At 41.2% G+C, this 24,991-nt stretch overlaps 1 protein-coding gene across 2 annotated transcripts; it reads left to right on the forward strand.

Moving 5' to 3' along the window:
• The first annotated feature begins 281 nt into the window (after positions 1 to 281).
• On the forward strand, positions 282 to 20,555 carry ADIPOR1 (adiponectin receptor 1). 2 transcript variants are annotated; one of them, XM_027843435.1, is made up of 8 exons: positions 282 to 331; positions 11,724 to 11,959; positions 13,073 to 13,189; positions 13,678 to 13,849; positions 15,330 to 15,516; positions 16,356 to 16,543; positions 19,280 to 19,473; positions 19,641 to 20,555. In XM_027843435.1, the coding sequence occupies exons 2-8, from the start codon at positions 11,819 to 11,821 to the stop codon at positions 19,767 to 19,769; spliced, it is 1,128 nt and encodes a 375-aa protein (XP_027699236.1). In that variant the 5' UTR covers positions 282 to 331; positions 11,724 to 11,818; the 3' UTR covers positions 19,770 to 20,555. The 2 variants fall into 2 exon arrangements, with proteins under 2 accessions (XP_027699236.1, XP_027699235.1); XM_027843434.1 differs by having other exon boundaries at positions 297 to 376.
• The last annotated feature ends 4,436 nt before the right edge of the window (positions 20,556 to 24,991 follow it).

Genomic DNA, 24,991 nt, shown 5'->3' on the forward strand with positions numbered 1-24,991 from the left:
GTGGGGAGGAGGAGCCGGCCTCGGAGCAGGGAGGCCGAGCAGCCACGCTCTAGTAGCTGCTGCGCCGCCGCTGCCGCCGCCGCTGCCGCCGCCGCTGCCGCCTCGTCTCTCGGCTCGGCCGGGCGGAGGTGACGCGGCGCCCTCTCGCGCTCTTTCCGGGGCCGGCGCCTCCGCGTCCCTGGGGGGTGGAGGCTTCTCCGCCGCTGGGGCAGAGGCCGGCGTCACCGCCCGCGCCGGGGATGTAGCTCCGGGGAAGGCGGCCCCGTCAGAGCCCTCGGCCGCTGCCGCCGCCGCCGCCGCCGCCGCCGCCGCCGCCGCTGGAGCTGGGCCCGTAAGTGTGCCCGCGGCCGGGGTCTCTGGGCTCGCCGGGGCCTCGGTGGGTAAACATTTCCGGCCCCGCCGCCGCCGCCGTGGGCCCCCCCAGTCCCCGAGTGTCCCAGTCGGCCGGGGGAGGGGAGAGGAGCCGTGGGCACCAGCGCCGGGGAGCTCGGGGGGGGGGGAAGACGACAACTGAACCCCGCGAGCTGCGCGTGAGCCGGAGCTGGGGCACACCTCGGGGGGCTTCCCGGCCCCACTCCGGACCGGGCGGCCGGGACCCTAGCCGGGACGCTGTCATACTTGGGGGGCCAGAACCCCGAGAACGAAGGCGAGCCCTGGTCTTAAAGCCCCGATTGCTTGGACACGTTTTCGATGGGAAGGAAATCTCTCCCTTCCGATGTTCCCGGTTTAAACATTGGAAGTGCTCCCCTCCTTCCCCCCCTCTTTAGTCCTAGAACACGCCTTGATGACTATGCTGGGCCCCCCTCCGTGTCCCCTCCGGGCTTTGGCCTCCTGAGGGCAGGGGAAACTGACCAAGCAGATTACGGCTAGATAGGGGAAATGCTGGAGATAGAGTCTATCCAGATTAGGAGTTCTTAACCTGGTATAGAAAAACTGCTTTGTTTGAGCATTTTAATCATTATATTTCAGTATAATTGATTTCCTCTGTAATCCTATGTAGTCTGTTTTGTGCATTTAAAAGCATTTCGAGAAGGGAAGCTCCCAGGCTTCACCAGCCTGCCAAAGGGATCCGTGACACACAGTGGTTAAGAACCCCCAATCCAGATTTATCTTTAAGTTTTCAATATTGGGTTTGACATCTGTAACTATGCTTACCTTCGCAGGGTCTGGGAGTGACCTAAATCCTAAATCGAGAGTGCCACTAATGTGGTCCGAAAGCAAGAAAGGCTAGGAAGCGCTTTCCGGGGAGGGGGTGCGGGGAGAGGAGAGGAGAGAGTTGTGGAGATAGACCCAGGGAAGCTGAACCTAGGTCCTATTAATTCTGAGACATTAGGTGAGACCTAGACTACAGGGCATAAGTCTGTCTAGAATGAAATGATAATGACAGATTTTCTTCATTTCCTTAATTCTGGGTAAATGGTGAAATTTCCTATGACGAAGCTTCAGGTCTTTTTGAGGTTTTGCAACAGTTATCAATGCTAGAAATTAGACCGGGGGCTACATCCGTGGGGTTTTCACCGCTGATAGAACTATCAAAAGATTTTCTATCTGGTTTTTTCCTATAAAGTAATATAGAAAAGCATTTCTATTCCCCCAAAGGGTGGAGTGTTGGTTGAAATTAGTCTTTGGAACTTGAATTTCTGTTGGAAACTCAGCTTGAAGGGAGACCCCTGCAGAGCTGAGTCTTAAGACTGGAGTGAGAATTGAGAAGCTGTAGTCCTAATGATTGTTAGAATTCTGTGGTTCCCAGAGACTGCAAAATATTTGTACATTTGGCCTAAGAGACCATTTTCGTTCAAAGTGTTAAGGTAACTCTAACAAGTAGTAGAAATTAGTATTACCATCCATTAGGCTTTCTGTTGCCCAAAGCATTAAATACAAACCCCTTAGTCTAATGACCAGGATCCTCCATGATCTTGCTTCATGGAACTTTGGAGAGCCTTACTACCCTACTAACAGTTGTACCAACTACACTGGTCTGTTTGGTGCCTCTGAGAACATTTCTTGCCCTTTCCCAGCGCTTAACCTTCTTAGAATATCTTACCCCTCACATTGCTCCACTTGCAAATAGTCTATAAAATCTCTTTCAACTCTAAAAAATCCTGTGAAAATAGCTTATAGACTGACATCCTACAAACAGCTTATAATCGACCTTCAAAGCTCAACTTAGATCCTGTCTTTTAGCTCTTACTGACTTGTACTGGTTAAGTTTCTTTGTTGTCTTGTTCATAGTTATTGGTGTTGATGTCTTTTCGCCTCATCTAAGTTTATAAATGTCTAAAGGGCAGGAACCATATCTTATTCATCTTTATCCCCTGTACTTAGTAGCATATTTGTCAATGGAAGATCAAATTTACTCCATCTTTTGGGCATAATAACTTGGTGTTTTGCTCCTCCTATAGGACATGCTGGAGAAAGTTTTATTTGCTGACTCCTACAAGATAAAGCCACTTTGAACCTGTCTATAATCCTATTATTTAGCTGGTTACCTAAGTCACATACTTGAGAGATTTGAGCAGCTTTCTGGGCATCTGTGTCAACACAGAAGACCCTTTAGCACCTAAGATCTTTAGAGTTGTAGGTATTGTAGTAGATACTGTAATTATGGAGATGGAAATGTGAGGGTATCCTGACTCACAAATCATTGGGGTTTTTGAGTCAGCTTCAAATCCTAAGGACTTAGTTGATCAATTCCAAGGACTTAGATGATTGCATGTACCCAGTAAGGTGATTAACTTTTTATTTCTCTGATATTCTTCCCTACCTATCTGGCTGAAGTAAGACCAGAAAACTTTCATCATTATCATATTCAAAGTGGATCCCTCATGTACTACTTGAAGAATCTCTAGTAGAATGAAAAGAATGCTGGATTTGAAGTCTGAGGATGGACCTGACTTTGAATCCTGCCTCTGCCTGTACATGTGGGATCTTAGATGCAAGGCATGTCATTTCTCCATGCCTCAGTTTCCTCAACAGTAAAATGAACTAAATGGACTAAGTAATCTGTAAAGACTCTTCCAGGTCTAAAGCTAGACTTCCATGAACTCATAGAATTTTATATATCTAGATCATACTTAACAAAATCTTGGCATGCAGCCATTTAATGTTGTTGCCTCTGTTCAAGACAGTTGAGTATATTGACCAGTTGGATTGACAATAAATAGCAATTAACAAAGAATGCCTTCCAGGTTCAGAAATTGGTAGGAAAATCAGATATGAATACTATTAACTTTGCCTCTTAATCTCCTGTGCGATTTTTAGATTTTTGATCACTACACTTCAAGAGCAAACCTGCCTTATAATGAATATAAGAACCTAGTCTTCTAGGTTGCATTACCAGGAAAAAGCTACCCAAAAAAGTTATGGTATCTGTGTTACGTCAGTGCCACTTGACAGTCAAGTAGGAGATGAATACTAGGACCTGGGAATTCCTGAAAGTAACCCCTTCTCTTGCATTTCCACTTAAAGTAAAATTTCTCTTCCATCCCTTCATGGAAGAATATTAGAGTCAAAGAATTTTCCAGCCAAAATCGACCTGAGCAGCTCTCTAGACCAAATGAAACAGGAAGAGAATCCCTTCTACTGCATACACCAGAAGTCAACCAGCCTTTGTTTGAAGATGGCCAACGAGAGGAAATCCACAAACTCCCAAGGCAGACTATGCCATTGTGGAATCACTCTGATTGTTCAGGAGTTTGAACCTGTCATCAAGGCTGATGGTGCTGAGTTTTTTCTGGGCTAAGCAGAGCAAGGCTAATTCCTTTTAGCTATGTTCAAATGACAGGCCTTCAGTTAAACACAGCTATCATGTCCCTCTAGAAGTCTTCCCATTTCCAGTCTAGCCACCCCCATTTCTTCCAGCTGATCTTTATATGTCCCTTCACCATCCCAGTCTCTTTTCTCTGGCTGATCTCCTCCCCTAAAACAGATAATTCAGATGTGGTCTGATCAGGGCCAAAGACAATAAGACCATTCCCTCCTTCCTGGAAGGGTTATTCCTTAATGCAGCTCAATATTCTGCTTGCTTTTTTAGCTATCCTGTCACACTGTTGGTTCATATAAAGCTTACAGTCTATCAAAGCTCTCAAATCTTCCTCAAACAACCTGCTATGTCTAACTATGTCTGCTACATCTTATAAAGTTGATTTTTTTTCCCAACTCAAATTTACAACTTGATATTTGTCCCTATTAAATGTCATCATATTTGATTTAGCCCAGTGTTCTAGCTTGTCATAACCTGTTGTCTGGCATATTAACGATCTCTCATATATGTGTCATCTGAAATTTTGATAAGGATGCTATCTATTCCTTTATCCAAGCCATTGATAAAAATGTTGAGTAGCACAGAACCCTAGTCAGATACACCATGCTAGAGATCTTCCAAGTAGACATTGGACCATTAATAGTTGTTTGGTTGGGGGTTTTTTGTTTTGTTTTGTTTTGTTTTTGTTTTTTGTTTTTGAGACTTTTTCTTCCTATCTTGCCCAGGCTAGAAGTGCAGCAACCTTTCATGGACCAGACCCGTTCCTTATCAGCATGTGACCTCCTCCCATTTTGCCAACCTATGCTGGTTTTACCCTATTTAGGGCAGCCTGGTGGCCCTCTCCTCCCCAGGGACTTGCCATATTGGTGCTAGTCTTAGGACACCGATTGGCTTTGGCTCTTCTGCCTTTTAGAACTCCTGAACTCAAGTGGTCCAGCCCCCTTCAGCCTCCCCCGAAACAGTGACTACAGTTGTGCACTACCTCTGACTTGCACCCTTGTACTGTGCTTCTAACTATTCAACTATTCCTAAATGGTTTTGAGTCTTCCTAATTATATTGCCTCTAACCCATATTATTCCATCTTTTCTGTAAGAAAGCATGAGAGGATTTTTCATATGCTTTGCTAAAATCTAGATAAAACATATCTCTAGTATGTCCCTGACCTACCAGTTTAGTAATCTTGTCAAAAAAGGAAATTAGCTAAGTCTGGTATGATCTGGCTCTTTGTAATCATCACTTCCTTTTCTAGGTGTTTATTATTTAGCAGTCCGATCTTGACTTTTCCAAGAGAATTTGAAGTAAAGCTCATTGGTTTATAGTGTGCAGTTTCTTATTTTCCTCTTGAAAAACAATTAAGTGGCGCGGTAGATAGAAGACTTGTGTTCAAATAGCTGTACCCTCATCTGTAAGCTGTACCTCCCAGGATTGTTATAAAAATAAAATGAAATAGTACTTGTAAAGTGCTTTAGAAAGCAGATTTCAATAGAAATAAGGTCCACTAAATTATCTATAAGGATCATAGTGGGCAGCACAGTGACTTAGAAAAACCACATTCACATTCTCACATTGGTGTATTTTTATTTGTTTTTGCAGTGTGGCTGGCATGTTTGACACCTCTGCCTTCCGCTGCCTAGGAATGCTAGTTATTTCCCCTTTTTTTTGAGAATGGACTCATTTACTCTTTGCAAGTCTTGTTGCCAATCTCTCCCATACATCACAATCTTGCCACTAACAACCGGAGTAGTTCAGTGATCACCTGCCAGTTCTTTTAGTATCTAAAGCTGTAGTTTGTTTGGGCTTGATGGCATGAACTCGGTTAAGAAAGCCCCTAGCTGTCTCTGATTTCTGTCAATTCATTAGCCATTTTTGTTCTGTCCTTTCCAGTCCAAAGGTCATTCTCCTTAGCAAAGGAGACAAAAGCAAAATACAGATTGGGCAACTTTGCCTTTTTTCCTGTTGTCAGCCATCACCATCCTAGCACCCCAAGTTCTAGACTTTTCCCTTTTTTGATGCTCCTCTGTTCCCCAATACAGCTTGAAAAACTAGCCCTTTTTTTCCTTAACTTTTGAGCCATCCTTTGCTCATTCTGAGCTGTATCAGGGCTCAGTCTTGTTCCTTGCTTTGAATATTCTTCTTCTATTGAGTTTTTCATGCATTTGCTGGGGAATTCTTTTTCATTCATTCTTCAGACAACTCATTTTATTTTTCCTCCTCCTCCTTCTGAGGCAGCTGGTAGCCCAGTGGATAGAGCATGGGTCCTGGAGTCAGCAAGACCTGACTTCAAATCCAGCCTCAGACACTTACTAACTGTGTGACCTTGGGCAAGTCACTTAACCTTTGTCTGCCTCGGTTTCCTCCTCTGTAAAATGGAATAATAGCGCCAGGGTTGCTGATCAAATGAGATATTTGTTAAGTGCTGAGCACAGGCATAGTAGGTATTTAATAATACTTCTTTCCTTCCTTCTTGGAATTGTTTCTTGTGTTTTTAGAATTTTGTTCATGAGAGCTTCCTATCTCTCCTGAACTGCTTTTTAGCCTGTATCATTTTGGTCCATAGGAGCTAGGCAGTATGGTGCAGTTCAGTAGAAAACACTGTATTTAGAGTCTTTGGACCTTAGCTTGAATCCAGGTCTGCTTTTATCACTTTCTCCCCATGTGCCCGTGGGCAAATCACTTAACAATTCTGGACCTCAGTTTCTTCATCTATAAAATTGTGGGAGAGGGATGAAAACTAGATGGTCTCTGATGTTCTTTCCAACCCTAGGTTAATGATCCCCTGTGATCTCTGAAAGTCAAATTTTCCCATTCTGTATCACTGAGAAGGTAGGTAGAAGAGAGGGAGGTTTGTAGAACCTGGCTGAGCCAGTTTGTTTGTGTCCCTAGGGGAAGAAGGTTCTATTCTGTTCCAGAGAATAAATGTCCTTCAGCCTCAGAAAGCTTTCTAGACTAAGTGACCTGGAAAGCTTCTTTGTCCCAAGAGAGGAGATTCAACTGGGGATTAGGAATCTAATCATTGATTAAATCTAACCAAAACATAAACAATAAAGAATTAAAGAGATGAGTAGAATTTTGGAAAAGTAAATATTCTGGAGAAAATTGAATGGGAACAGAAAGAAATATACCTTTTTCTCAGCTGTATATGGCACCTTCACAAAAACTGACCATGTATTAGGGCATAAAACCTCACAACCAAATGCAGAAATATTAACAGTCCTTTTCAGACCATAATGCAATAAAAAATACCTTCAGTAAAGGGCCATGAAAACAGAATGAAAACTAATTAAATTAATTCTTAATTAATATTATATTTATATAATTAATAATAAATTAAATTTATTATTTAAATAATTAATTAAAAACTAAATCTAATCCTAAAGAATGCAGAGGTCAAAGAACAAATAATAGAAACAATCAGTAACTTTATTAAAGAATGATAGCAATGACACAACATAACAAAATTTACAGGATACAGCCAAAGCAGTGCTTAGGGGAAAACTTGTATCCCCCAACATGTTTACATCAATAAAATAGAGAAAGAGCATATCAGTGAATTGGGAATGCAACTAAAAAAAAAAATAGAAAAAGAACAAATTTAAAATCTCCATGAAAACATCAAATTGGAATTTTTGAAACTCACAGGAGAGATTAATAGACGTGAAATTAAGAAAATCATTGAACTAATAAATAAAGCTAGGGAGAAAAACAATAAAATTGATAAACCATTGGTTAATTTGATTTAAAAAAAAATCAGATTGCTAGTATCAAAAATAAAAAGGGTGAATTCACAACCAATGGAAATTAAGGCAATTATTAGGAGCAATTTTTCTCAATTATGTGCCCATAAATCTAACAATCTGAATGAAATGGATAAATATTTACAAAACTATAAACTGCCCAGATTGACAAAAGAGGAAAATAGAATACTTACATAAACCTATCTTAGAAAAAGAAATTGAGCAAGCCATCAATGAACTCCTTAAGAAAAAATCTCCAAGACCAGATGGATTCACAAGTGAAAACAATTTTGAGGTACCACCTCACACCTGTCAGATTGGCTAATATTGCAGAAAAGGAAAATGACAGATATGGGACAGAATGTGGGAAAATTGGGACACTAATGTACTGTTGGTGGAGTTGTGAACTGATTCAACCATTCTGGAGAACAATTTGAAACTATGCCCAGAGGGCTATAAAACTGCATACCCTTTGACCCAGCAATATCACTACTAGGTCTGTGTCCCAAAGACATCAAAGAAAAAGGAAAAGGACCTATATGTACAAAAATGTTTATAGTAGCTTTTTTTGTGGTGGCACCAATTGGAAATTGAAAGGAGATCCATCAGTTGACTGAAAATTTTAGTATATAATTGTGGTGTAGCACTATTGTGGTGTAAGAAAGGACAAGCAGAATGCTTTCTGAAGAACCTGGAAAGGCTTAACATGAAGTGATGCAAAGTGAAGTGAGCAGAATATTATACATGGTAACAGCACTATTGTACAGTGATCAAGTACGAATGACTTAACTATTCTCAGCAATACAGTGATCCAAGACAATTCCAAAGGACTTATGATGAACAATGCTATCTGTCTCCAGAAAAAGAACTGATGGAGTCTTAATTCAAATTGAAGTGATGGGGTACAAGCCCATAACGCCCCCCAGATAACCCTTAATTTGAACTTTACTTGAACTCTTTCACCTGGTCAAGGAAGTCTAGCTGTCTCCTGAGGCTATAATCCTATCAACTGGCCTTTCCTTATCACCTAAACCCAATCTCCCAATTCTTTGTTACCCCAATTGAATCTAGCCCCCCATTGTCTATTACCACTCCCAGCCCCTCCTCCAGATACCCCAAATTAGTTGGCCATTCTTAGATCCTTCCCATAGTCTTTCTGTATATGAGAACCATTGTGGCAGCCATTTAGGGGCTGGGACTTCCTCATGCCCACTCATCCTTACGAGTGTCACAAATGTTCCATTACTTAAGGGTCTGACCAATATAGCTGATCTTTAATAAATCTTGTCTTTGGCTGAAAGAAGACTTGGGTTGAATTCATTTGGGCAGGACCTGCATGTCATGATTTTGGGGTCCCAGCACCCCATAACATCTAAACCTCAACAGAAGCATGCTTTTTTAACTTTAGTTTTCTTGAGGTTTTTGTTTTGTTTTTGATCTGTTTTCTCTTGTTGTGTGACTAATATGGAAATATGTTTTGCATGACTGCATGTATATAATCTATATAAAATTGCTTGCCTTAAGGATAGGAGAGGGGAGGGAGAGTGGGAGAGAATTTGGAACTCAAAATTTTTTATTAAGAATGTTAAAATACATGTTTTTACACATAATTGAGAAAAAAAATAAAATAAGAAAGGAATCTAATCATTTCTCTGGCTTGACAGGTTTTTCTTCTACTTATCTGAGCAGCCTCTTTGCCTTCTTAACTACTTAAATTTCTCAAGATTTAGTTCTCTCCTATTAGAAAGCTTATTGACTAAAGAAGCTTGAACTTGGGAAATCCCATAAAAAATGTAGCAGCTGCACCAAGACACTGAATTTAGATCAATTATATTTGAAAAAAGAAAGGGCCATCATGTTAGGTACAGCACCTTTGGAGGAGCTTTCTTCCACAATATGCAAAAGCTAAAGAAAAGGAAAAACTATTTCCCTGGTTCTAGTCTCAGGGGTCACTGCTTTTTAAAGTCTGGGGGTGGGTTTTGTGTGTGTGATAGAAATCAAGATAACTTGCTTATCACTTTGTACAATCTGTTCAAGACTTGAGGCCAGTAGCCTACCCCATCCTGAGCTGAAGTTGTGCAGGTGTTGTATTTGAGCGTCCTTTTTCTTGAAGTTGTGCAGGTGTTGTATTTGAGCGTCCTTTTTCTTGTTAGACCTCCAATTGCTTCTCTTCCTGCCCTGTCTCTGTTGCACTAAGACTTTTTGGGACACCCTTTTATAAGCACTTTACTCTCAGCAGACCTATATAAGTGGAAGTAGTGTTTCTTATTCTCGTTTTACAAATGAAGGAACCAGGCAGTGTGGAGGAAGCTTTAATCTAGTTGGAGTCATAGGACTTGTATTCACACCCCAGCTTTGCGCCTGTGTAACCATAGGTGAGTCACTTAACCTCTCTGGGACTTAGTTTCCTCATTTGTAAAATGATCTTTAAGGTCTCTTGCATCTCTAAATTGGGATCCTAGAATCAGGTTAAATGACTTGCCCATAGTACTTAGTGGGTAGAACAGGAGCTCTCGTTCCTCTGTTAGGGCACCCAAAAGGCGGCCCACTTGCATGGATGTTTGAAGTATGCTTTCTTTTACAGTCGGGAAAGAGATGGAGATCACTTACTAAGAACATAGTATCACAATCCTAGAAAACAAGAACAAATTTTAGCCTGTTTCTGAGGCTGCTGGTGTTGTGGGCTGATCTCGAGACCCTTCTTGTCTCTCTGAGATGCCTGGAACTCATTTTTGTTGTTTTGGGTATCAGTGGTTTTTTGTTTTTGGTTTAAGTATGTGAATTTTTCTTTAGTATTTTAGTTTGAGGAAGTTTCTATTTTGTTACTCGTTAGTACCAAGGAAGGATTTCCCAATGTTTCCTCTTAACTTTGGTTGTACTTAAGAGGTTTCCAGGGACCTCCTGTTTCCTGTTCTTCTGAGTTCCTCTGTTCTTGCAAGTGTCTCTTGTTTTGCACATTTAAATTCTGTTCAACAAGGAATGAATGTCATTACTACCAGAAAGTGGGCTTCCATATGGAAATTGGTAATTTTTTTTCTTTAAAGTAAAATCACATAGTTGTTTTTGGGTGTTTCTCTATATCATCCATGCATTGAAACTAGAATTTTGTCCTTGCCTGAATTTAGCACCATCTCAAATTAATTAATGTTAATTTGTAATAAGTTTAGAGCTCAGTGATTCATGAGATAGTAAAATAATTTGGTCACTTTCCTTCCATTTTCATGGCTAGTCTGCATATCTATTCACTTAGGAATTAAGAGACCTTTTGATTTATTTGTAATTCAGGGAATATTGAAGTGATTGTGGGATTTTTCCTGGAAAAAGTAAGGTTTAGGTTACCTGGTTTTAATAAAAGACCTCTGAGTTCGTTCTTGGTGTCCGAAGGAGTCTGAATGGATTCAGGCTAAAAGTATGTCTTAGAAGTGGCCAAAGGAAGCTATTGAAAAGCTGGTTGGGCCACCTGGGTGGCAGAGCTTGATTCCAGCTTCCTGCTTGCAATAAATTTTTGCTTGTTTATGGGGATGGGAGGAAGTGAGAGGGTGATTGTTATTCAGGATTACTTGTTTTTGTAATTGCCAAATCTAAATAATAATCCTGTAATTGCCAACCTCTTAGACCTCACCTGGAGATAAACTATTCTGAGCAATCAGCCACAAAAAAGTTCTTTTTATATGGAAAACAGGTGTGGTTGCTCATTTCCACATAAAACAAAACTGAATACATTTGTAGTTTAGTTTCTTTCCTAGCTTTGATTGTTTTGACTTCAACTTTTTTGTTCTTGATTCTCAAAATTGAGAGTTTTTATGGACCCGTTGATGCTCTGGAGTGTTGGGAGAATCCCCTCCTTGGAAGAAATGGGGGGTGGGGAAGAGGAGATAGCTATTCTCCTATGGTGACCGATTTGTGCCTTAACCATAGATATTTGGGCAGTGTGTAGATGTTAGGTTGTCAGTAGATTAGTGGGGCTCTAATAAAGGGTAAAATTACAGTGGGAGGACTTAAGATAGAATTTATTTGAGGCTAATGATTCTTCTTTCTATCAACCTGGAGGTCTGGCTGGTTCTAACCCTTGTGCTGGTTTTGAAGAGGACTGGCCTTTAGGAGGCAGAATGAGGGTTATACAACTGTATATGTCACTGCCTTCTGTTCCATATTAGACTACTGGAATGACAATGTAAAAAACATAACCTGCTAACACCCTTTGTGTTTGTGTGCTTATTCCTAGGGTCTACCATCAAAGGGAGATCTCTGCCCCCCTAGGATTCGGAAGGTTCAACTTTCAACGATATTGAAGCTGCTGGTTGTGGGGGTGCCAACCAGATGTCTTCCTGCAAAGGATCTGTGGTGGGGCAGGGCAATGGGGCACCAGCCAGTAACCGAGAAGCAGACACAATGGAGCTTGCTGAGCTAGGACCCCTCCTAATAGAGAAGGGTAAACGAAAGACCCCCAAATCCACCAAAGTAAGTAACTTTCCTGTTCCTGTTGCCTTGATGTAAGAAGTCTGTCAGATTGTACTGTAAGAGGAGAAACCAAACAGAAAATGCAGCTCACATGACTTAGCTCTGAATAATAGGAGAAGCCCTGTCTCATTCAAGAAACACTGGGGGAAAGGTTTGTCCCCTTTGGTGTCTGGATGTTCTTCTGTCTGTTTGCCTGGGTTAAAGACTTCTTTGAGCACTAGGAATCAATCAATGCTGCTTCCAGTTGAGTAGCCAGTCCTGGGGGTATTGTTACTTTTGAGAATGCTGTGGACTCCACATTTGAGACAGGATTTCTTCAAAGGTTAGGCTCCATCTGATTGTATCTGTCTCTGACGTTTCAAAATAAGATGTTTCCAGAGCCAAAGAATCTGAGATTGGCTTGAGTTGGTGTCTGAAGAGTTGTTTACAAAGCATAGCTCCTTAAAGGAAAGAAGGTCTTTTAAAGACAGTCTTTTGTTTGGGTTGATAGGGATAGCAGCGAATTCTGCATTTGGGGAAAGAGTGGAGAACCCATTGGTCAGAGAACAGCCAAGCTTCTTAGCCATTTTGGGGTCCTAGATCCTGTTGGCAGGCTGTTGAACCCTTCTCAGAGTAATGGCTTTAAATTTGTAACATTAATTGCATAGAATTACAAAGGAAACCAATTATATTGAAATAAAGATGCCATTTTTCCCACCCAAGTTCAAAGACCCTCTGAAATCTATCCGTGAACCTCAAGTTAAGAACCTCTGCTCTAGAAAGTAGAAGGAATTATCCAGACTTAGGATAGAAAGGGCTGCCCCAATTCCCTAGTGCCTCAAAGGACAAGCTGTGGGCAAACTCCATCTCAATAGAGTCTTCAGTTTTCTCTTTAATAAATAAATACCTTAAGCTCAATAGGGATTAGGCTTTTGGGGAAGAAGCCATGTGACCCTGTGTGGTAGGGAGGATGTGCTGAGATTTAAGCTTCTCTGGTCCTGTGTAATGTACCAGTGATAAACTAGGTACATGAAGCATGTTCAAAGTAATGCGTAATAAACCATGGATATCTTGCTTTTAAAATAACCAAACAAAAGTGATTGACAGATGAACCCTGAACTTTCTTTATTGCAGGTTGAAGAAGAGCAAGCATGTCCAGGACCCCAAGAAGAAGAGGAGGAGGTGCGGGTACTGACGTTGCCCCTACAAGCCCACCATGCCATGGAGAAGATGGAGGAGTTTGTCTATAAGGTGCTGACTATGGGTGCTTTTCCTGAAGTTGGGGAGTAACCCGTGGGATGGGGGAGTGGGGCAGCGGGTTTAAGAGGTGGGCCCAGTTCCAAGCATGTGATGTATCAGAATTGTTCTGTTTATATGTGTGTGTTGTTGGGGTCGAAGGGGTGTTGCTTTTTATTTTTTTTTTTCTTTTTAAATAATGGAAGTAAATCAGAGGCAAGGCTGGTTAGTCACCAAGGTATTCTACTGCTTCCTGTGCCCAGTGCAAAGGGCACTTTGAAAAGACACAGACTATTCCCACTAAGAACTGGCTGCAGCATATCCAGATTAGCATGTGACAAAACATAGAAATCTAGAGAGAGAAAATATATTTCTTTTTAAAGAGACTTGGCAAAAATGTGGGTCAGGATTCTGTCAGCTTCATTCAAGCTTTGCTTTGAATGCTGCCCAGAGAGAGGCATCAGTCCACAGGAACTTGCCTAGAAGAAATCTCTGTGTTTCAGGTATGGGAAGGACGCTGGCGGGTCATTCCATATGATGTGCTCCCTGACTGGCTGAAGGACAATGACTACCTTCTACATGGTCACAGACCACCCATGCCTTCCTTCCGTGCCTGTTTTAAGAGCATCTTCCGCATCCACACAGAGACTGGCAATATTTGGACCCATCTGCTTGGTAAGTGGTAGAATCAGAGGGTAGAAGGTGTGACAGTTCAACCTCTCATCATTAAACAATAGATTTAGAGCCAAAGGGACCTTAAACACTGTATTCTAACCCTCTCATTCTACAAACAAGTCAAGGCAGTAAACATTTGTGAAATACCTACCATGTGACATTCTCTGTGCTAAGCACTGGGGATGTGAAAAAGGGCAAAAACAATCCCTGTCTTTGAGGAGCTCCCTGTCTAATGGGGGAGAGAGACCACCAACAGACAACTGTATACAAACAAGATGTGGACAGGCAGAGTTGGAGGTCATTGAAGAGGGGTCAGGAAAGCTGACCTTTTTGTGGAAGGTAGAATTTTAGCTGACACTTGAAGGGAACTAGGAGTTAGATAATTCCAGGCAAGGAGATAGCCAGGGGAAAACTCATAGAGTTGGGGAATGGAATGTCTTTGTGCAAGAACAGTAAGGAGGCCAGTGTCACTGGATCACAAAGTATATAGGGAAAGACAGGGAAGGTTTATGAAGGGGCCAGATTACCAAGGACTTTAAAAGCCAAACAGAAGATTTTATATTTGATCCTGAAGGTAATGGGGAGAGACACTGGAGTTTATTGAACTGGATGGGGTTGGGGTGATGTGGTCAGGCCTGTGCCTAGAAAATCACTTTGATAGCTGAGTGGAAGATGAACTGGAGTGGGGAAGGACTTGAGGCAGAGACAAACTGAAAGGCTACTGCAGTAGTCCAGCTATGAGGTGATGAGGGTGTCAGAGGATAGGAGGGCAAGTATGTATACAAGAGATGTTGTGAAAAGAGAATTGACAGGACTTTATGGGAGGTGAAGGAGAGGGGGGCATCGAGTATGACACCTAGGTTTTGAATCTGGATGACAAGGATGGTAGTACCCCAAATAGTAATAAGAAGATAAGCAAACTGAGACAAGGAAGGTTCATAGATGTGCCCAAGACTGCACAGGCAGAGCAGTATCTGAGGCAGAATCCAAATTCCAGCTTTCGGATTCTTAATCCCAGTGCTCATTGTACTGCATCACTCTTCATTGACTCAAATGCCAAGGGGATGGGGCACCTGGAAATTAAATAGAAGGCTTCTTCCTCTTCTGAGAACAAGTTAAGGGCTTGACTTTAGGTTGCCCCTGATTGGTTGACCCCTCAGCCTTTTTATAGCCGGCAGTAAGAAATGGAAGAGACCATTTTGGCCAAATGGTCTCTTGAGGGTACGCAATGTTGAAATGTATATCCTTTCTTCTATTCCTTTATCTCCATGTTTTAAAACAAAAGGTTTAAGCAAAGTAGTTTCATTTTAAATAGTGCCCTTTTCACAGTTCTTCCCTGAAGATTTAGATGGTAGCTCCCCCCAACTCTAGACCCTTAGATCACCTTTCAAATTTTTTCTTTTTAGAGTTAAATGGGAATAGAACATGCTCTATACCAGTGAGCCCCCGTGCTTTTATTCATTGGTTGTTCTTCCTACAGGTTTTGTGCTGTTTCTCTTTTTGGGAATCTTGACCATGCTTCGACCAAATATGTACTTCATGGCCCCTCTGCAGGAGAAAGTGGTCTTTGGGATGTTTTTTCTGGGTGCTGTGCTCTGCCTCAGCTTCTCCTGGCTGTTTCACACCGTCTATTGTCATTCAGAAAAAGTCTCCCGGACATTTTCCAAGTGAGTCAAAAGACCATCATCAGAAAGAGGCCCCTGAACTTCTCTCTTCACTGACATGGCAGCATCTACTGCCTGCTTTATGGGCATCACATACTCTTCCTTGCTGCTAGCAAGATTTCCTAAGGGTTGTAGGGTTAATGACACTTTTTTCTCTAGCTCTTCAAAAATGTTATTGTAGCCCAGTCAACACATGGTACTTTATTACGGAGTTTTCTGCCAGTAAAGTGACGGTGTGATCCATCCCTGTATCACTCAGGCAGCTTACCCAGACCTTGTATCCAGTGATAACTTAGCCTTCTATTGACTGGTCCCTGAGTAGGGTGTGGTCATTTCTGTGTTTCCATCTGTCAATGCTCCTTCAAAGTTTATCTCTGCTGCCCATGCATTCCTAGAAGCCCCGTATGTTTATGAGTTCACTGACATACTTTTTCTAATTCTCAAGTGTGATTAAAAAAAAAATCTTGTTTTTAGGGCTACAGGCCTATAGAAGTTAGGAATTGTTTTCAAAGGGCTGGTAAATGTACTCAGATCTGGCTGGGTTTTGGCAGCACCCAAATGTTTGAAATACCCTCTAGATGGATAAGGAAGGTAGTAGACAAGTGGAAAAAAAACTAAGTTTTGGAGTCCTTTTCAGTCTGAGGTAGAAAAATTCTACCTTTTAGAATTTTAGGGGACAAGGGTAGATTGTTTAAGATTGAAAAAAAAGATGAGACCTGCCCAAAGGGTTATAGGCTGTAGAGGAAATGTGGAAACAGGAGGAAATACAACAGGTCACATGGCAAATAAGACACTTGCATTTCTTCCATTTGATTGATCTTATCTTTCTGTCTTGTTTTTAGATTGGACTATTCAGGGATTGCTCTACTGATCATGGGGAGCTTTGTCCCCTGGCTCTATTACTCGTTTTACTGCTCTCCACAGCCGCGGCTCATCTACCTCTCCATTGTCTGTGTCCTGGGCATCTCTGCCATCATTGTGGCTCAGTGGGACCGGTTTGCCACACCCAAACACCGGCAAACAAGAGCAGGTAAGACACATATGTTGTAAACCCAGGAGGGCAAAGGGTTGGCATAGGATTCATTTGGAAGTCAAGGGGCTTGAGTTTTGGGTCCTCTGTTGGATTTAGGAATCTCAGGTGAGCTCTCAATCCACTTTGACAACTTTAAATGAATTTTCAAGGCAAAGTTCAGTACTCCTTTGCAGTTAAAGTTTTGGGGTTAGGGTTTTTCAGTCCATGGTAGAAGAATTGTACCTTTTGCAATTTTAGGGTGCTGAGGTTTAAAATTGCGAAATGGATACAATTAGAACCAGTCTACAGGGTTATAAGCTATAGTAGAAATCTGGAAACAGGCAGGAAATACAAGAAGTCACATTGCAAAAGAGATGCTCACGTTTCTCCCATTTATCTTATCTTTCTGACTCATTTTTGTTGTTCAGTCCAGTTTAGTTTTAGTTGTTCAGTTGTGTCCAACTCTTTTTGACCCCATAGATCATGGGGTCCATGATGTCCATGGATGTTTCTTAGCAAGTATACTGGAGTGGTTTGCCATTTCCTTCTCCAGTGAATTAAGGCAAACAGGTTAAGTGACTTGCCCAGGGTCACATAGCCAGTAAGGGTCTGAGGCTAGATTTGAGCCCAGGTTTTCCTGACTCTAGGCCTAGTGCTGTATCCACTGAGCCACTGAGTTGCCTCCTCTTTTTAGATGCATTAGATTGGACTATTCAGAGATTGCTCTGATGATCATGGGGAGCTAGTAAAATAGCTTAGAATGATAAATATGGCTTCTTTAACATTCTTGATATAAAATAATAAGGAAAAACCATCTCAGAAGACCAGAAAGTTAAAATTAACGTACCCAGAGTCACTGCATGTTAGAAAGCTTGGCTATAATCTGGGTTCTATGAACAAAAAGGTTTGAAAGCAAACACTGATAACTGGTGTGGCAGTCCCACAGCTTTGTGTCTTGTCATTACCAGAAGTTACACTGGCAATTATCATCAACCTGCTGTATGATTAGGCTTCTTAAATAACTTCTTGCATTAATTCTCCTCTTTACTCCTGTTTGTACATATCTTCCAACCATTCTTTGTTTGAAGATATGTAGCCATCTAGGATATCAAGCCCTTAAAGTTCCACCTTTTTCTGGAGTAAGTGAAAATACCACTGTCCTGGATTTGGCAGCCAGATGACCTACTACTAACTAAAGTCAGCCAAATCCAGGAAATCTATGTCCTATGTTTAACAATTGGAGAGTGAGTTTGGGTAAAACACCTAATATTTACATCTCTGGGTTTCTGAACAGAATAGTCAGAGAGGAGACAGCAATAGTTCTCCCAGGAAGGTAAAGAATTCGTGTCCTTGGAACTCCTTGAAAAACAAAGGGTACTGTGTGAAATATAAAATGGGTAATTTTGATTACATTAAATTTAAAAGGTTTTGTACAAATGAAACCAATGTAGTTAGGATTAGAAGGGAAATTTTATACACCGTTTCTCAGATAAAGGTCTCATATCTCAAATATGTAGAGAACTCTGTCAAATTTAAAGAATATGAGTCATTTCCCCAATTGATTAAAAAAATGCATAATGCATAATGCAAAAATGCATAAATATTAATTATTAGAGAAATGCAGATTAAAACAACTTTGAGATACCAAATCACATTGGCTAAAATGATAGAAGGGGAAAAGGGGGGGGGGGTACAGCTAGGTGGCAAAGTGGATAGCGCACTGACCCAGGAGTCAGGAGGACCTGAGTTAAAATGCGCCTCACACACATAATACTTAACTAGCTATGTGACTCTGGGCAAGTCACTTAACCCCAATTGCCTCACCAAAAATAAAATAAAATAAAATGGTAGAAGGGGAAAATAACATGTTGGAGGGAATGTGGAAAAATTGGGATACTAATACACTGTTGGTAGAATTGTGAACTGATCCAACCATTTTGGAGAGAAATCTAGAATTGTGCCCAAGGAGTTATAAAACTGTGTATACTCTTTGACCCAGCAATACCACTTCTAGGTCTGTTTTCTGAGGTGATGGAGTGGGGGCTAGGGAAGAACTTATATGTTCTAAAATATTTATAGCAGCTCTCTTTGTGTTAGCAAAGAACTGAAAATTGAGGGGATGCCCATCAGTTGGGGAATGGCTAAGCAAGTTGTATATGATCATGATGTAATGCTACTGTGCTATAAGAAATGATGAGCTGGTGGATTTTGAAAAACATGGGAAAACTTGCATGAAATAATGCAAAGTGAAATGAGCAGAACTAAGAAACGACGTATACAGTAACAGCAATATTGTTCAAAGAATAATTGTGAACAACCAAGTTATTTTGAGTGTTATGAATACTCTAACTAGAAAGGAAGATGCTATCCACCTCCAGAGAAAGAACTGATAAATAGAAGTATGCATACTATGGTTTTACACATATTTATAAATCTGTGTCAGATGGTGGCCTTCTATAGTGCAGAGTGGGAAGGGAAGAAGACAGTTTGGAACTGAAATGTAACAACAAAATAAAATTAATTTAAAAAAACCCCAAAGGGTATCTAGATTTACGGGGCAAATATTCAAATACAGCTCTTCCTTTTCTGTGTGTGTCTGTGTGTGAAATGTAGCACTCAATACACATTACCTATTGTTGACATTTATAGATTTCTCCTCTAAGATACCAAGCGAAAAATCCTTGAACCTAAATAGGTATTTTATCGGTAAAATAACACACAGCGTTTGTTATATCTGCTCACTTCTTCCCTCAGGAGTGTTCCTGGGTCTTGGCTTGAGTGGGGTCGTGCCCACCATGCACTTCACTATTGCAGAAGGCTTTGTCAAGGCCACAACAGTGGGCCAGATGGGCTGGTTCTTCCTCATGGCTGTGATGTATATCACTGGAGCTGGGCTGTATGCTGCCCGAATCCCTGAGCGCTTCTTTCCTGGCAAATTTGATATATGGGTAAGGACTGATTCCTCTAATCATTGACATGGGAGGTGACTGCTCTCAAAGCTAAGTAAAGGGTCTTGAGAGAGAAAGAAGGTAATCAATCTTTCAATCAAAAATATATTTTTTATATCCAAACTGTCTGTGCCCTTAACCTAAAAGACTCTCTCTACTTTCTGCAGTTCCAGTCACATCAGATTTTCCACGTCCTGGTGGTGGCGGCAGCCTTTGTCCACTTTTATGGCGTCTCCAACCTTCAGGAATTCCGTTACGGCCTTGAAGGCGGCTGCACTGATGATTCCCTTCTCTGAGTCCACCCACTACAGGGATAGAGGAGGAGCTTCCCAAGTGCTTTTTAAAAACTATTTCTTTGCTGAAGCGAAAAGAAGACTTGAGTTGTCTGTTTCTGGAAGAAACTTCTTAGTAAATTCCATACCAACTGAGCCTCAGCCCACACTTAGACCCAATGGGCTGTCAACTCTCAATTTCCACATCTAGGACTGGAAGGGATTGCCTGCCTAAGTCATTCCTCTCCCTCCTCAGAACAGCAACCAGTTGCCTCACACGAACAGTGTTTTGAAACTCATGTTGAAATTCCCTTCCACCTCCTTTCTCCAGTCATTTTGGAAATAACTTAAGAACTGGGTCTCTTCAGAAATTCTGTTTCTGGAAGAAAATGGTCCCTTATTCCTACTTTGTAACCTGGCTTAGACCTGTCTACTCTTTTCATAGCACACTTTTGAAAACAATCATAACTTGGTCTCAACTTTCCAGGGCCTGGATCTGCATATACAGCAGTGGGAACAAAGCCACCCACTTTTACCAAGTCAGCTAATCGTGGAAGGGTGCCCAGGCTTCATCTAACTTGTTTTAATTCCCCCACCACCACCTTATTCCCCCAGCACAGTAATGTAAAATTAAAGTGAAAGAAAATATTTAATATTTAATACTAAGCTTTAAAGGGGAGCCCTGTTGTCATTGCTGTGTATCTCATTGCAAAGACTGATCATATAAAGAGGACATACGGTATTTTAGGAGTTTAGGGCCGTTAAAGTCTTACTGCCTAGGGTTGTCTAATAAAGAGGTCATTCCATGCCTTCCTGTGCCTTTTTGAAAAGCTAAACCAGCATCTGTTGACTAAATAGCACAAAAGTAGTTGAAGGTGCTTTGGGGCTTATAGATTTATGTTGTTGGAGAAATGAGCCAATTCCTTTCAGATGACAGAATCATAGACTGTTTTATCTTAAGGGACTTTAATCATCTAGTCCAGGGGTCAGGAAACTACAACCTCCAAAATGAAACCCATCCTGAGTCTGAGTCTCTGCATGGTGAGCTAAGAATGGCTTTTACATTTTAAATACAATAAAACTTTATTTTAAAATGTAAAAACCATTTACCTCAGGTACAAAATATAAAACCCAAGGAAACTGAGCCACTGAGATCATACATCTGGGCTAGGACTTAGACCTAAAGTGTTTTGACTCTTATCTAGGACTTTGTTTTATTAAAAACCTGATATTTATAATAATAGCTCCATTTTTCAGTGCCTTATGAGGAAAATGTGGATATGATATTCAGAAGCCTGGGATAATATGAAAACTTTGCTTTCACTCTCAACTTAGATCTCTTTCAAAGGGCCTATTTAATTAGTAAAGTTGAGATTTGCCTCTTCCTTATCCCAAACCAGGTAGTAGTGCTAATAAACTAGCTTGACCAGAAGCACATAGCAGTAAAAGAAAGCAAGGAACCTCTGTGATTAGCCTTCAGAAGTGGAGATTTGGATGTTAGTATTGCTCTGGTCACTTTTTAAAACTGCAGCCTTTCAATGAGAATGTAAATTTATGCTGGACCTATGTTACTCTTAAAGTTATCTTCAGCCTCTTAAACTATTCCTGAGTAAGATTTTCCCAATACCCCTAGGGAAGACAGAATTGACTTGTGTCCAGCAGACCTAGGAAAACAAAAATATTCTAGCCAGTTGATCTACTCATTTAAGGCTTTCATTAGTTTTGTAGTAGATTCCCTTTGACCTCCGGTTAGCCTTCCAGCAGAGGAACACTCAGGCACTTAGTTACCTAGATACCTAACCCAGATATCCAGACCATCAGCACCAGAAGCAGCTTTCAGGTCCCTAGCCTGGCTAATGGAATCTCCCAATAGCACCTAAAGAGGTGAACCAAAGGCTCAAGTTTCAATGAAATTCAACAAAATATATTAAGCTTCTATTGTATAGAGTAATAGAGTCAAAATCAAATAGAAGTAGGGGACATTAAACCTTATGTAAGGATTCCTGAAGGCTGCATATTGACTTAGAAAAACATGTTTCCTTTTTTTTTAAATTAAAATATCAACACATTAAAATCAGGTACTGCATTTTAATCAGGTTCCACTGCTGTGCTAGGTCCTGAGCCAGGTGATTTCGATATCTGCCCTCAATAAACAATTCTCAGATGGCATTATAAAACAAAATACCTGAATGTATAAGAGAAGTATAAGCAAAGTGATATTAAAGGAGAAAATAATTATTTCACTAGCAACTGGAGAAGTGGAAGAGGAAGGCTAGACATCAGGATAGCTTCCTGAAAGTGGCATTTGAGTTTGGCTTAAAAGATGAATAGAAACCTAACTGGAAGGCATTACAGGCATTGGGAACATCTGGAGCAAAGGCAGAGCAAGGAAAGAAAGAATGGGGGATAGTATACAGGTTATGGTGAATAATCCAATTTGGGGATACTAGATGATGGGAGGGCCTTGGACGCTTGGCTAAGGAGTTTGAACCTCATTCATAATAGAACAGGAAGGTAATGAATAGGTATGGATTACAAACGTGACATAAGACCAGGATAGCAATGGAAACCCTGCTGAATTTGCAATCTATGGGCATCTCTATTTACTACTTGTGTTGACTGTAGGCAAATCATTTAACTTCTCTAGCCCTCAGTTTCCTCATCTGTAGCGAGACTGAACTAGATAACCTATAAGGTCCCAATTCAAATCTATTATCCTATAACCAAATTTATGGATAAGAAAGATAACTTCTAGAGGCCATGTGGAGGATAGGTTAGAGGGGGTGAGAAGAAAATAAATGGGAAGGTCTAAAGGCTATTACCCCTTCTGAAAAATGGACCAGATGATCTCTAAAGGTCTGTGATTCTAATTATTGCAGTAGTATAGGTAAGTGATAATGGACACTGGAATGGTGACAGTGAAAAGAAGGGGCAAATGGAAAAAGATTGTGGGGGCAGTGTCAAGCTGGATGACTAGATGTTTGAGCATAAACTTAATTTCGGACACTGAGTTTAAAAGTGATTTGAGGATATATCAGGTAGGCAATTGGAGAATTGGAGGTGGGTCTGGAATTTGGAACATTTGGGCTAGAGACAGAAGCTGAACAGTTAGTAGTAGAAGCCATAGGAGTGAATGAGATTGTCAAGTCAGAAAGAGATCAAGGACAGAACCCCATTGAAGAGAAAGATCTAGAAAAGACAAAGAACCAGGGATTAGAGAATCAGGAGTGTGGTATGTCAAAAGCTAACGGAAGAGATTACAGGAGGGTATTTGTCATTTGTGTTAAGGACTCCGGAAGTCACTGAGGATGAGAACTGAAAAAAGTAAGCTTTGGTGACCTCTGAGAAGCTTTCAACTCCGATGGATGCCAGACTGCAAGGGATTGAGTTGCTAGTGAGGAAATGAGGCATCAGATACAATGTTTCAACAAGATTGGCTGCAAAAGTTGAAGAAAATAAGGTGGTAGTAGCTGAGTGGAGTAGAAGTCTGTCATGTTCAGAGCATCATTTAAGGCCCTGGAAGCAGCATGAAGACTTAAGGTTGAATTTTATATTGTGTTCTCCAGTGATGCTGAGCAATAGGGAAAGGATTGGGTGGTGAAGGTAACTTGGGGCTGAGATAAGCCTTGACCTTCAGAAAGCAGGCCAAAAAACAGGAACATGGATAAAATGTTGCCCCCATGGCTTAAGAGATCTAATATGTACCCAAGCTGTGCCACTAATTGTTACAGACTCGGGATCTCATAGGTTCCCTCCAGTTCTATGCCACTGGAGGTCAGGTCAACAGGCATGAAGTACCTACCACGTGCCTGGCTCTGCCCTAAATGCCAAGGATACAAAGAAAAGTAAAAAAGTCCCTGCTGTCAAGGAGCTCACATTCTGTTTGTTTGGGTTTTTTTTTTTTGCTGAGGCAATTGGGGTTAAGTGACTTGTCCAGGGTCACACAGCTAGTAAGTGTCAAGTGTCTTGGGGCCACATTTGAACTCAGGTCCTTCTGATTCCAAGGCCAAAGCTCTATCCACCTTGCCACCTAGCTGCCCCAAGCTCACATTCTAATGGGAGAGACAACATGAAGACAACTATGGGCAAACAAGCTAAATTGGAAATAATTGCAGAGGGAAAGCACTAGCATTAAGGGAGATTGGGAAAAGCTTCTTGTAAGAGTGAGATTTTAATTCTGACTTAAGGGAAGCCAGGAAACAGGGATGAGGAGGGAATGAATTCCAGGCATGGGGTAACAGCTAGTGATCAGGGTGTCATATGTAAGGAATAGCCAGGAAGTCACTGGGTCTTATTTGGAGGAGAGAAAGGTATAAGAAGATTGCTAAAGTAGGAACAGGCCAAGTTGCAAACGGTTTTGGAAGCCAAACAGGATTTTATATTTGATCTTGGAAGTAATAGTGGAGCCACTGGAGCTTCCTGAATGGAGGGCGCAGCATGATCAGACCCTCACTTAGGAAGATGAATTTGATGGCTGAGTAGAGGACAGGCAGCAGCAGAGAAAGGCTTGAGGCTAAGAGACCAAGCAGAAGGCTGTGGCAATAGTTGAGGCATGAGGTGATGACAGACTACGCCAGCAGCAGTGTCTGAGGAGAGAAGGGGCCATATATGAGAGATACTGTGAAGACCGAATTGACAGGATTTGGCAAAATACTGGCTAAGGGGAAGGGGGAAGGTAACAGTATAGAGTCAAGGATGACAATTAGGTTATAAGCTTAGGTAACTGGGAGGATATGGTGACTTGCTCGGCAGGGAGAAGTGAGGAACAGAGGATGGACAGGTTTTACAAAACTCTGGTTTCTTCCTTTTAATTTCCATGAATGATTTAACAAAGGGTGTCACAGGAAGAACCAATTTGACCAAAATATTAATAATGGATAAAATAATGAATTGAGTAACCTGTTTCAGTGAGCCAGGAGTGCTATGTAAAGTCATTGAATTCAACAGATATTTACTAAGCATCTAATAAGATACAAGATCATACAGCTGAGAATACAGTTAAAAAATGAAAACAGTCCTTTGCCCTCAGGGAGCTTGAATTCTACCGGGAGCTGCCTGTGGTACACAGATGAGTAAATATCAGGTTGTAAAGTAATTTCAAGAGGAATAGAATGCTAGCAACTGGAGGGATCAGGAAAGAGCTTATTTTGGAAGTAATAAGTAGTATGTGGGCTGTGCTTTGAAGGAATAAGAGACAGAAGTGAGGAGGGAGATATAAGAGACAAGTACAGAAAAGCACAGAGAAT

This window comes from Vombatus ursinus, unplaced genomic scaffold (assembly GCF_900497805.2).
Source record: "Vombatus ursinus unplaced genomic scaffold, bare-nosed wombat genome assembly UNPS02014909.1, whole genome shotgun sequence".
Taxonomy (NCBI): domain Eukaryota; kingdom Metazoa; phylum Chordata; class Mammalia; order Diprotodontia; family Vombatidae; genus Vombatus; species Vombatus ursinus.

What these genes read in the sequence shown, in the direction of transcription:
- ADIPOR1 (XM_027843435.1), top strand. Translation starts at nt 11,819, where the DNA reads ATGTCTTCCTGCAAAGGATCTGTGGTGGGGCAGGGCAATGGGGCACCA. An exon ending in AGACCCCCAAATCCACCAAA is followed by an intron (nt 11,960 to 13,072) that starts GTAAGTAACTTT and finishes TCTTTATTGCAG; the next exon opens with GTTGAAGAAGAGCAAGCATG. An exon ending in CTGGCAAATTTGATATATGG is followed by an intron (nt 19,474 to 19,640) that starts GTAAGGACTGAT and finishes TACTTTCTGCAG; the next exon opens with TTCCAGTCACATCAGATTTT.